This window comes from Nannospalax galili, unplaced genomic scaffold, assembly GCF_000622305.1.
Source record: "Nannospalax galili isolate Female #2095 unplaced genomic scaffold, S.galili_v1.0 scaffold259, whole genome shotgun sequence".
Lineage (NCBI taxonomy): Eukaryota > Metazoa > Chordata > Mammalia > Rodentia > Spalacidae > Nannospalax > Nannospalax galili.
Genome location: NW_008344750.1, coordinates 894,819 through 907,413, shown reverse-complemented (window position 1 = coordinate 907,413; position 12,595 = coordinate 894,819). Strand labels below are relative to the sequence as shown.

General features: G+C 49.1%; 1 protein-coding gene across 7 annotated transcripts in view; it reads right to left on the bottom strand.

The window, feature by feature from the left end:
• Pisd (phosphatidylserine decarboxylase) overlaps nucleotides 1-12,595 on the bottom strand; it is a 43,685-nt gene that overhangs the window by 7,075 nt on the left and 24,015 nt on the right. Inside the window, exon 1 of one of the 7 annotated variants that reach the window (XM_017800106.2) lies at nucleotides 4,966-5,083. The exons of 4 other annotated variants lie outside the window; for them this stretch is intronic. Coding sequence is in view for 1 of the 3 variants with exons in the window: in XM_008841006.3 (XP_008839228.2) it covers nucleotides 275-459 (185 nt within the window). In the remaining 2 variants the exon portion in view is untranslated. Of the gene's footprint in view, nucleotides 1-274; nucleotides 1,928-4,932; nucleotides 5,084-12,595 lie in introns of those variants that run through there. 2 more of the 7 variants (XM_017800105.2, XM_008841006.3) reach the window with 2 other exon arrangements.

The window sequence follows — 12,595 nt, the reverse complement described above, 5'->3', positions numbered from 1 at the left end:
GGGGGGTGGGGGGTGGGGGGTGGGGGTGAGGCATAACCATGAAGACCAAGCAAAGACAAATCATTGCTTTCCAGCAGGCTTCCCCGCCCAACTCACTGCAGAGGAACAGAGACCAATCCCAAGAGCTGGGGGAAGCTCCTCTCCCAGGCCCGTGAAGCAGGGGTCTGGGGTGGGGAGGGGGCCTGGGAGCTCATGCTAAGGACCTAGACACAGCGCAGAAGCCCACTGCTGCCTCCCCCGACCAGGCCCTCCTCCCAGTCAGAACCACAGGTACCTGAAGCGGGTTCTTCTACTCAGGGCACTCAGGCCCCCCTCTCCAGGCCCCTCCAGCCGAGGGGGCTCACTCCCAGGCCCCCTGCTGCCACCTCCACATCGGGGCCGCTGGACATGAGCTCTGACCTTCCTGAGGTTGTGCCGGGGTACAGAGGGATTAGGTCTCAGCGGGCAGCATCTCACCATTTCGCTGCTCTTGGAGCTCTGGTCCTTGCCGTGCCTCTGACTGACACATCATGGGTAGGCACAGGGAGGTGTTGTAAGCCTCCACGAGAGTGCGCTCGCTCGCCTTTGTTTTTCCTCATCCCTCCCCTTCCCCCCTTGCCAGAGGATCTGTGCTGTCACTGGTCCAGGGCGCTGATGGCACCACTTCTAGTTCACTCTTGGTGGCTCACAGGCACAGGTTAGAGGGTCAGGGCCATTGCAAACAGACAGGTACTAGTCACACACCACACAGGGCTCCTGTTCAGGTCAACTGCTCAGGCTCTACAGCCACAGCAGAAGCCCCTGTACTGGGCTGGCTCTGTCCCCCAGTTTGGTCACCTCTCTGGTCCCTGCCAACTGCCTAGTTCAAGTCTCCCAGCTCTGCTGGAGGGCAGCAAGTGGACAAGGCCCTGGGGTTGCCTGCTTCAGCCAACTCTGGTAGAGAGGTGACCAGACACTGCCAGGGCTTTCAGGTGCCATGGGCTCCAAGAGCACAAGGTGGGAATCTGAGCCCTGTGCTCCAGCCTGATGGCTCCTCCCTCATCAAGACCTGACCCATTTTCAATTCAGGTAACAAACTAGTATCTGAGGAATGGCAGAGGGGGGCAGCCAGTCAAGGCACCATGGTGTGAACCTGGGTACTATACATGCTGTGGCTCTCTAGTCACCCCTCCTGGCCTTGCAGCCTTCAGTACCTGGCTCTGAGTGGCCTAGGCATCCTCATAAGATGTACACCTGGGCTAGCTCAGGGAAAACCAGCCTGGGGCTGGGCAGCAGGACCGAAGCCCAAATCTCCCCATTCTGATCTTTCCATCCTCCTTCAAAAAACCACTTTGGTCAGGCTCCTCCCAGGCAATGTGCAGGGCCCACCCCCTGGCCACAGCTTCCCTACTGCACAGATAACAGAGACAGGAGAGCAAACATTTCATAAATGAAGCTCTCAAGGTCCTGGGGATGATGTAGGCTGACAGGCGCTAACTGGGAGGCCCAAACCTGCTTTCCAGTATCTCTCACACCTGTCACTATTTTTGGATTAAGAAACAGAGACCCCAAGAGCTACTGCTTAACACAGAGAACTCGGGCAAGGACCACCTAGCTAGGAAACATCCTGTGACAACTCATATCACTCTATCTACAAAAGGATTTATGTGTGAAACGTTAGCCAGAGGGTAAAAATTCTAGCCCTGGCATCTGCCTACAAAAACTACTGAATTCCAGGTATGCTAGTGGCCTCTGAGGCTTGGGCATGTATAGGGCTCTCCCTGTGACCAAGGAAATGGAGAGGACTGGCTTACCCCAGCGCACAACTGTCCTCCAAACTCCTCTTTTAAAAGATGCCAGCACCCACATGGATAGGAGCTTCATTCCATTCCAAGGGCCAGGACCAGGGTCTAGAAACACCTTCACTTCTGCCTCAGGCTCAGTGAGCCTCCTGCTAACTTCCCCATCCATGGTGGTCAGTTTGCTCCATCATTCCATACTGAGTGCACACATACCCAGTCTGGCCCACCAGGCTCCATACTGGCCAGGGAAACAGAGCCAGCGGGCTGATGAGCTATCATGTGGGGTGGTGTCAGGCTCTGAGGCGCTTTCCTTGTTCTACAAATTATAGGATGGACTGGGCACGGTGGCTCATGCCTTTAATCCCAGCATTTGGGAGACAGAGGTTGGTGGGTCTCTCTGAGATCAAGGCTAGCTTGGTCTACACAGTGAGTTCCAGGTCAGCTGGGACTACAGGGAGGCCCTGTCTCAAAAACAAAAAAAACCCCCGAAGAAACCCCAAAGTACAAAATGGGAAAAAGGAGTTTAGCTGACACCTAGGACCAATGGGGAACAAATATAGCCTTGTAGAATGGGGGACCCCAAGAAGCCCCAGCCTCCTGCCATGTGCTCTTTACTGCACTACCATGTAGGCACTTTGTCAGTCCTGAACATGTTCAGTCTGCAAACCCTAAAACCTAAAACTTATAGGTCCTTAAAGGAGGCTCCTATGGGAACCCTGGCTTTTTTTCTACCACAGCACTGTAAGGGGCCCATTAGGCCCTTCTAGGCTGGGGCCCTACAAAGTCTGCAAAGCCAGGGACCTGGTCAAGCTGGATGGCCCACCAGGGGCAGGGTAGCCTGGTTCCTTCTGCTTGCAGTAAGGGAGCTCAAGAGACCAGCCCAAGGAGCTGCTTTCCGGAAGAGGCACTAGGACCTAGGACCTTCCCTGAGGGGCCAAGGTACCCAATCTGCACTTGCCCACAGTGAAGGTGAGGGTGAGGGCATGGGTGAGCAGAGTGTTCTTGTCTTTATCACTCTTCTATCTCTTCTAAACTGGATCACCAGGGTGTTAGAACTTCCCCAAAACATCCACATAGATTCCATATAGTCCCAGGGAACAGAATGAACTTACCTCTCTTCCAAGAAACAGCTTAGCACTGTTGTCTGTCTAGCATAACCTGCAAGGACAGAAGGGCTACCCCTGCTCCCCGAGGTCTCTACTGTCTCACTTCCCAAGGCAGAGCTACCTCTACAACAGCAAAGTATCCATCCTTCCCATTTCAGAGTCCCCCCCAACCCCTGATGTAACATCTCTAGGACCCCAAATCAGACATCTGACCCTCCCTAGCCTGTGACTGCTCAGGATCTGGATGAGGGCTGGACAAGGAGGAGCCCTATGGCAAAAGACTACAGACAACTCCCTTCCCTTCCCTTCAGAGTCAAGTGCAATCTCGGTAGGCAAGTTCAGACTTTGTTTAGCCGGACTTTAAAGCTATTACATGTCCTGAGGGTCAGTCACCTGAACTGTGAGAATTCAGATAAATCTGTAGTGGGCAACCAATCTGGTCACTACCGTCCTGACTGTACTGCCTTGCCCAGTTCTGCCCTACCTCTGAGAACTGGGTAAAGCCCTTGGTAAGCCACTGCTGCTCTGCTGGCCTCAGTTTTTTTCATCTGGAAAATGGGAAGCACTTCTGCCCGCTTCCCTTGAGACTCAGAACATAGTTGTGACCAGAATAACTGCTTATAAACCTTAACTCCCACCCAAGTCCCCCAACACCCCATGCTTTACCTTCTTTTTTAGGAAGGCAAAGACACAGCTGAGAGGGCAGAGAAGGGAACAACTTTGAAAGGGAAGTCTAACCACAGGGCTGGTGCTGTCTAGTGAGTAGAAAGCAAGGGCTGATCACACCATGTGGACACGGGTTGTTACCATGTGGACACAGGGGTTAGTTCTATTAGGATATGCTTTTTGGGGGCTCACACATACATCTCTCCACCCATCACTGCTTAGGGCAAAAGGCAAGGACATTTGGGTCCCCCAACATAATGGAACATTCCAATTGAAGTCAATGAATGGACCAGGCCAGTCAGCAGTTACATAGGTGTAGATGGGTATTAATGTATGTGTGGGGGATTAAGTAAGCATGTGCAAGTGTGTGGGGGTTGGTGGGTGGTACAGGCTGCATGCTGGGGTTTCTGCATACCTATTCCTGCCTTGGTAGATTCTGGCTTGAGTTGGAGATGAAAAGCAGGCAGACCCTAACAAGACTTTCTTGACTCCAGTGGCCTAAGTTACTTCAAGAATTGGCTCCTGCCCCATGGTGGAAATCTCCTTAGGCACCAGGGTCACCCTCCTAAGGCCTCAGCAAAAACATTCTGGGCCCCAGATCATACACCGACCACTCACTTTTCACTCACATTCCCACCCTGGAGGGCCTGGGCCACTTCCTTCCTAGCTCCCTGAGGCAGGGCCACCTGGCAGCTGTGTCCAGTAGGGTGGCTAACCCTTCCTGCTCCATGTTTCAGGGCTAGAAGTAGACCGAACTTCAGAAGTAGGGGACGGCATGATCCTCCCTGAGCAAAACCAGCAATTCTAGGAAGCCATGAGAAAGGAAGAGGGGACAAAGAAAAGGCAAGATGGCCTATCATCAAGTCAGTGGCTGAAGGGAATTTGTAAGTGGGGTAGAAGACACAAAGCCTTCCTCAATTTCTCAATGAAAAGCAATCTTCTCTCAATCTCTGGCACCTGTGCCCCAAGGCAGAGCCAGCCCTCCTCTGCTGTTGATGGTCTAGGCTCTAAAGAAGCTCAGGGGCATTTCCCATTCCCTGGGGTGCCCAGGCCCAGGCTTCTCAACGCAGAAAAAAAATACATTCTGGGAGCCCAGGGCAGACCTAATGTCTGTACTTCCCAACCTCCCGGCATCTTGCTCACTTCCTGCCTGGGTGTTGGTGGGGCTGGAGATGCTACAGGAAGTGAAGGAAGTGAGCTCAAACAGCCTGGGGCCCATGACTGCCTGGGGTAGAGAAGGCCTCAACTTCATCTAGATTACAGTTCTTAGCTCACTGTAAAAGAGCCAACCCACAGCAAGAATGTGCTTTAGAAGGGCACTCCCACCCAGTCCACCAAGTCCTCCCAACCTCAGGGACAGGGGCACAGCTTCTTAAGAAACCACCTGCTGCTGGTCATACCCTTGGCTCCTGTCAGCTTGCTCACTCACTCACTCTGAAGTAGGTCCCACTCTGGCTTCTGGTCTTCAACTCCTCCAGCTCTGGCTGGGTTCTGAAGCCTCAGAGTCTCAGAGCAGGCTGGGCGCTGCCGGTTCCAGCCACTGGGCTGCTGGGGGCGGGAGCAGGAAGAGCCATACCAGACACTGTTAAAGGTACCACACCCTCTGAGCTCCAGCCAGGCCCAGGAAACCCTGAAGGCCCCTTTAAGGGGAGGGACTGCAGACCTGAGTAAAGAGGAAGAGGCAGGCAGGAGGCCCAGCCCTACCCAGTCACAGTCATGATCCATATCCCCAAAGACCCCAAAACACAGTAGCGCTAGTTGGGTCCTGCAGCCCCCAGAGAATGCCACATGGGATTCCGGGAACCCCGTGTCCTCAGCCCCTGGCTGGCTTCCAAGCTGCTGGCTTCTGAGCTGCCGCCTCCCTCACCAAGCCTGCCAGGCAGAGTTCTCACTGAGGACTGGTTTCTTCACTGGGCTGAGCACAATACCACTTCCAACATCTCTTCTGACTCTAGAAGTTCCAAAGAAGATGTGGAAATTCTTACTACTGCTTCCCACAATTGATCATGACGACACAATGCTACCCCTGCTACTTCATCTGTCCTCTGGGCCAGCAAACCCGTGGACAGGTGAACAAGAATAACTGAACAAGGACCACTCACCCACAGGTTGGAAAACATGCAGTGTTTTCCCAAGTTGGGAATATCCTATGGGATATGTCTTTCTACCCCACTGAATGGGAAGGTCCCAATATGTGGAGTCAGCAAACTATCCTATACCTACAGGATGCTAGGCCTGCCTAGCTAGCACTCCGCCAACACAAAAGGGAACAAACCAACCTAACGTTTTCTAGGGAAAATAGAAAATCTTCAGGGCATCACCATTTCACCAAAGGAGCCTCATTCATGTCTGTGCAGCTAACTCAGCAAGAACCACTGAGGTGGGCTCAGAAAGCTCAGTCTTTTCATGCAGGGCTACTGCGAAGGGTAAAACTCCAGCCCCTTCTGACCACAATTTCATTTCCAAAATAACTAATGTTTAGAACAAGAGTTCACCCCCTTACAAGGCTTGTAGAGAGATGAGTGGGTTATAGAGTCTGGAAAAGCACTTTGACAGTGTAGACACAGCCCCCAACACCTGTCCTCTTTACCTGGATTCAGCCCAATCAAGAGCTAGGTGACAAGTTTCAGGCTTGTATTGCAACAGGGCAAGAGGACACCTAGGACTGTCCTCTGGAACTGCCACGATACTCCACATCCACTGCACCACGAGAATGGTGAGGCAGAATGGGCATGATACAGGCTATCTCTGTTTGCCTGGCCCATGCTCAAAGAGACACTACTAATTGGTCCCTAATCTCACTGAGCCCCTGTAAGACTTCAGATTCTTCTAGTTGCAGTTTCAGGCAAACACCATGTGGACTACAGCTTGATCCTCAGAATCCATGTAAAAATGCCAGGCTGGACAGCATTATGGTGGGTGACATCTGAAGTTGTCCTGGGACATGGGCACACAATAAATATTCAGAAAGAGACTAAGAACAAAAAGATGTTGACACAGAATGGTAAGACCACCAAATTTCAGAACTAGAGAGATGCCAGAGACTCACTGTACTTCCTAGAGCCTCCAGTAATTGCAGAACAGGCTTTTTGGTATTTGAATACAGAATCAAACCTAAACCAAGCCCCCAACTGCCCTGGAACTCACTATGTGGATCAGGCTGGCCCTGATCTCCCAGAGATCTCCTTGCCTCTGCCTCTCCAATGCTGGGATTAAAGACGTGCACCTGGCAAGATTTTATTATTTTTAAAATTATGTGTTTGTACATATGAGTGCAAGTGCCAGAGGAGTTGAAAAGAGGGATCCTCTGTAGCTGGAGTTACAGGTTGTTGTGAATCATGCAACGTGAGAACTGGGAACCAAACTCCAGTCCTCTGCTAAGAGCAGAAAGCACTCAACCTTTGAGCCATCCATCCCTCCAGCCCAAAAGCTAAGGTTTTCTATATACTTTGTCATCTACCAGCTGAGCTGTCTCTGGAATTCTGACAAGCTCTCCTGTAGAATGGTTAACTGGGATGCACTGTGCCCACCAGTGCTCACGCTCCTTTTCAACCACAGGAATCCTCTACAATGTTAAGAAAACCCATAAACCAGCCACTGGGGCTGCCCTGAGACCAGCCCCCCCCCCGACCTGTTAGGCAGATTCCCATCAAATATCTTTTCAGTAGGAAAATGCCTTTAAGGTTTCAAACAACAGTAAACAAATGGATTTTTTTTTTTTTTTCTGGGGAATACAATCTTTACCTGTAAGTTTAGTTTACTATCTTAAAGAAGTCCCTTTGGGCCACGCAGTCCTTAATTTCCATGCCTATCCTACTGGGACTGCTTGGCTCAGACTGCCACCTAGTGCCACTGGGAGATTCTGCAGGTTCCTCTTAGCTGCCAGCAACCTGCAGGCAAGAGACCTGGGGCTCAGTGCTCTGCTAGGCCCCAGTTGGGTGAATTTCTTGTACTCACTGCCCTGTACCAATGTTCTGTGCCAGGGGATGGAAGGGAGCAAAGGGGCAGGGGTGGCAGGTGCTCATAGTTAGCTCTTATTCCCTAGGGACCACTAGAGGCCTCCTGGGGAACAATGGTGATGGCTGGCACTGTCAGCTGGCAGAGGCTCAGGCAGGAAGCCTAGCAAACATGAAGTGCCCTTCCACACACAAGATTCTTCCAATCCTGCCCCAATTCCCCTCTCCCATTCAGAAATCTTTCTTGGAAACCTTCTCTCCTGCACAATTTTTTTAAAAATTTAATTATTTTTATTTTATGTGTATGCGTGTATTGCCTGCATGTAGGTAAGTGCACCTGTGTTGTACAATGCCCGCGGAGGTCAGAAGAGGCTGTTGGATCCCCTGGGACTGGAGTTACAGACAGTTGTTAGCTGCCATGTGGGTGCTGGGATTTGAACCCAGGTCTTCTGCAAGAAGAGCCAATGTTCTTAACCGCTAAGCCATTTCTCCAGCCCCCTCCTGCACAATTTCCAGAAAGTACGCTGGCCCATGTAGAACCATCCATCAATTCGAGGGCATTATCCCAATAGTGAGAAAGGGTGGTGTACTTTGGGATAGAATACACCCAGCAGAAAGCATCCCACAGCACCTAAGGCCTCCCAAGTCTTTATCCACCTGCCTAGGAGTCTGGCCCTGTTTGTTTTTCCTTTCTATTCTATTCTTTCCTTTTTTTCTTTCTCTTATGACACTCTGTAGCCCTTGCTGGCCTGGAACTCACTACATAGCCCAAGGTGGCCTTGAACCTGTGATCCTCCTGTCTCACCCTCAGCTTCCCGAGTTACTGGGATTATAGCCTGACCTTGTTTTTTTTTTGTTTTTTTTTTTTGTCTTTTTGAGACAGGGTCTCCCTGTAGACCCAGCTGTCCTGGAACTCACTATGTAGACCAGGCTGGCCTTGAACTCACAGAGATCCGCCTGCCTCTGCCTCCTGAGTACTGGGATTAAAGGTGTGTGCCACCATGCCTGGCATGTTTTTAAGTTTCATGTCTTCATTCATAGACCTCAGCTTTCCCACACATTAGCCATTCAAAGCCGTGGGCATAGAGCTGTTTCTAGGGGGTTGCAGGTCTGCCCACATGGTAGCAAGGCCTAAACCACATGGGGGAGGTAGCACATCTCAGAGCCATGGTCCCTCACAGAAGCGGCAAAAGCAGGGCCCAGGGACCTCTGAGAGTCCTTCCTCCCCTGTAGACTACAGTTCTGAGGATAGAGCTGGCCTCTCCTGGCCAGCAGGGTCAGAAAACAGCTCCAGGAACTGTCCCTGAGCAGGCTGGCAAGTTGTTTCTCTGCTAAGTTGACATTTAAACATGCACAACTTTTTTCTAGCACCTAGCAGGCACAAAATAAGAGTACTTATGAAAAACCTACTCCCTGCCTGCACAGGACCAGGTATTTACCACACGCCATTCTCATTTAACAACTACAAGACAGAATCATTAGCAACTTTGCTTGTAGATGAGATAATGAAGTTACAGCATTTACATCAACTTGCAAAATATACAGAACATGTCCAATACTGTGCCGGTCATGTACAGGGCCACAGGGGCCATCTGCTATAAGCTGGTCCCCAGGTATGTGGCAGGAAGGAGGACCTGGCACATCACCGGGTCTTGCATGACTGCTTGAGCTAGATGGTAGGAACGAGTAGACAGGCTGCTCTGTCCTTTTCTTGAACCTCAAATCTTGTATCACAAATTTTAATCTAAAACTAAAAGTAAAGAAACAGTGCTAAGGCAGGAGTGGGAGTCCTTGGCCTGCCCAGCTTCCCCTGACTAAGGTCTGACCTCTGCACAGTTCCCCACAAACCCTCAGACCATGCTTATAGAACCCCTGTGAACCCCACAAACCCTCAGACCATGCTTATAGAACCCCTGTGAACAGGCTTAAAAAACAACACTTGTTCAGATATAATAGTTTTTTAGAGGCAAGGACTCATAGTGTCTGCAACATACTTTCAAAAGATGCCAAGAAAGATAAAATACAGTACATGGAGATAAAACAAATATCACAAAATATTAACAATTGTTAGACAGAGTTCTCTATAGTAATTGATTTTCTCAGCTTTTTAATTCCATTCAAAAGTGTTTATAGTTTGGCATGGTAACTACTATGCCTTTAAGCCCAGCAGTGGGGAGGCAGAGGCAGGTGGATCTCTGTAAGATTGAGGCTAGCCTGGTCTATGTTGTGTGTTTCAGACCAGCTGGGGCTACAGGGAGACCCTGTCTCAAAAAGCCAAAAAATAGTGTTCATGGCACTGGAGGGATGATTTAGTCAGTAAATCACAAACATGAGGACCTGAGTTTAGATCCCCAGAATCCATATAAAAATCAGAGGTAGTGGGGCTGGAGGGATGGCTCAACAGTTAAGAGTGTTAGTTGCTCTTGCAGAGGACCTGGGTAAGGTTCCCAGCAACCAAATGCCGGCTAACAACCATCTTTAACTCCAGTTCCAGGGGCTCTGTCTGATACCCTCTTCTGACCTTTGTGGGCACTCTACTTACATACATGTATGCAAAACACTCATACACTTAAAAAATAATAAAGAAAATATAAAGAAAGTCAAAGGTGGTGGCGTTCATCTGTAATCCCAATGATGGCAAGATGGGAAGCCAAGATGGGTGGAACTCTAATTCATCACACAGCCAAGTTCCAGACCAATGAGGCCTTGTCTCAAAAGCTGGAACTGACTCTTGAAGTTGTCCTCTGATCTCCACGTGTTATCTTGTGCCTACACGTGCACTCCCTCTGTACTCACGATTATACACATACACATTTTTAAAAAGTGCTCACAATTTTATCCAAGCAAGGTGGTCCACATCTGTAGTCCTGCTGAAGCAGGAAGATCAAGAGTCTGAACCAAGCCTGGGCTACAGGGTGAGACTCTGTTTCAAAACAGAACCAAAAATAGCATTTAGTTCTGGGCGTGGTGGCCCATGCCTTTAATCCCAGCACTTGGGAGGCAGAAGCAAGCAGATCTCTGTGAGTTCAAGGCCAGCCTGGTCTACATAGTAAGTTCCAGGACAGCTGGGGCTACAGGGAGACCCTGTCTCAAAAAGACCAAAAAAAAAAAAAAAAAAACCATTTAGGAAGTTTTCTGTTTACCCTCCACTCCTTTTTCTTTCTTGTATATGTGCATATCAAAGGTCAACCTTCGGTGTTGTTCCTCGGGACCTACACATGGTTTAAGGGATTTGAGCCTCCTAAAATTCTAAGCCAAAATTTTCTTGAGCACACTTTTAAGGAGAAAGTCCACAATTTTTGTCCAATTTAGAGTCTTGATGTTTCTTCTTCACAGCTCTCACAACAAATTTACCCAAACACTCTACCTGCTCAAGTTACAAAGCATGAATCTGCTTCATTTTCTCTTTCTCCACATTCAACCCTTGTGTGACTTGTCTGTTCTCCCTTCACAACATACCCAGAGTCAGGTTCCTCCCCACATCCTGCTCTACCATACTCCTGTCAGCTCTAACTGAGATACTGGCAGGGCCCTTGGCAGGTACCCTGGTTCCCCTCTATAGCAGTCAGAGAATAGAATGAGATCCCAGATTGTTTTGCCACTCACTGAGGAAAGCTGCATGTGATCAGCAACCCCAGCCCTTCCCTCAGCACCTCCAGCCACACAGGGTCTTCTTGATAGTGACCATTCTCCCCTCAGATGGCACCTGGGGTCACCCTTTCTATCCTCCAGTCCTGAGCAAGACCCTCCTTCTCTGATTGCTTCAGTCCAACAGCAGCACAGCACCACCCCAGCTGGGACACCCATGTCCTTTACCTGTTTGTTTTCCACAGGGCATTTCAACCACTTGACATGTCTATGTCCAACTGTCTCTTATCCACTAGTATGAGGAGTTATGATTCTGTTAAAAAATGAGTCCCCAGCATCTCAACAGGGCCTGACATGCAGCAGTGGATTAAAGCAGGAAATTATGTGTTCAATGACAACCTGTGCTTTGCCAATATCTAGCCACAAAAAGGAACCATTTTAGAAGCACACGCCACAACTGCCACACTCCTTCTGGTGGCAATTCATCTAGGTATTTCACTGTAACAAAAAGGCCTCATGTCAAAGGTGCAATCTACATTACTCAAAGACAAAATCCATCAGTACACCAGAATTCACTGTAGTGTGTGTGAACGAAAAGTTCCCAGAAAAATCCTACATCTCAGACTAAACTTCCTGCAGCGCTGACCAACTGATTAACTTAACAAAGAAACAGTTTCCACCAACCAAAAGGCTAAGAATGACATCAGATAGCATCTACCCTATAGCTGAGATATTTCTCTTTTTGCTGTATCTGCCTACTGAATGTTTCCACCGATGTATCTGAAAAGTGTCCTGACTTATGACTTTTCTTTGTTCTGTTACTACAAAACTTCATCAAACTGCTTCAACTCTAGAACATAGAATTTGGGGTAACCTGAATCTGTGTTCCCTGGCCATGGTCACTCATATTTGGCCCCAAAATAAACGATCTTTTGTCCTCTTTGAGGTCAGAGTTAAGCTTTTGAGTCGACATTCAAAAGCTACTTAAGTACTGTCATGCAGCATTATAAATCTCATACTGCAATGTGTACAGAGTAAGAGAGGCAGTAGAATTCATTTAAAATCAGAGACAAACACAGGAAGTAACTGGGCCAACAAGGTGGCTCAGTGGGTAAAGGCACTTGCCACCAAGCCCAATTTCAATCCCTGGGTCCCACATGGTGGAAAGAGAGAACAAAATCCCACAAGTTGTCCTCTAGTCTCCATGTGCTGACAACTGTACAAGCACACCTACACACATATTAGACACACATACACTAAAGAAATGTGATGAAAAGTAAGACAGAAAACAAATGTATGAAAAGTAAAGGTGATGATTTAGAATGAAATCCTGATAAGTATGTATGCAGCCATAACTACAGGAACCAGGATAATGGAAAGGAAACAGGGAGGCAAAGGAAAAGAAAGAACCTGAAAGAGAAGAACAGTAGGAAACAGGCTTTAATAAGGGAGATATGGATAAAAATTGGGTTAGTTTAAGGGATGGGGGAGGGAAGGGTATATAAGGAACCTAGGGGAT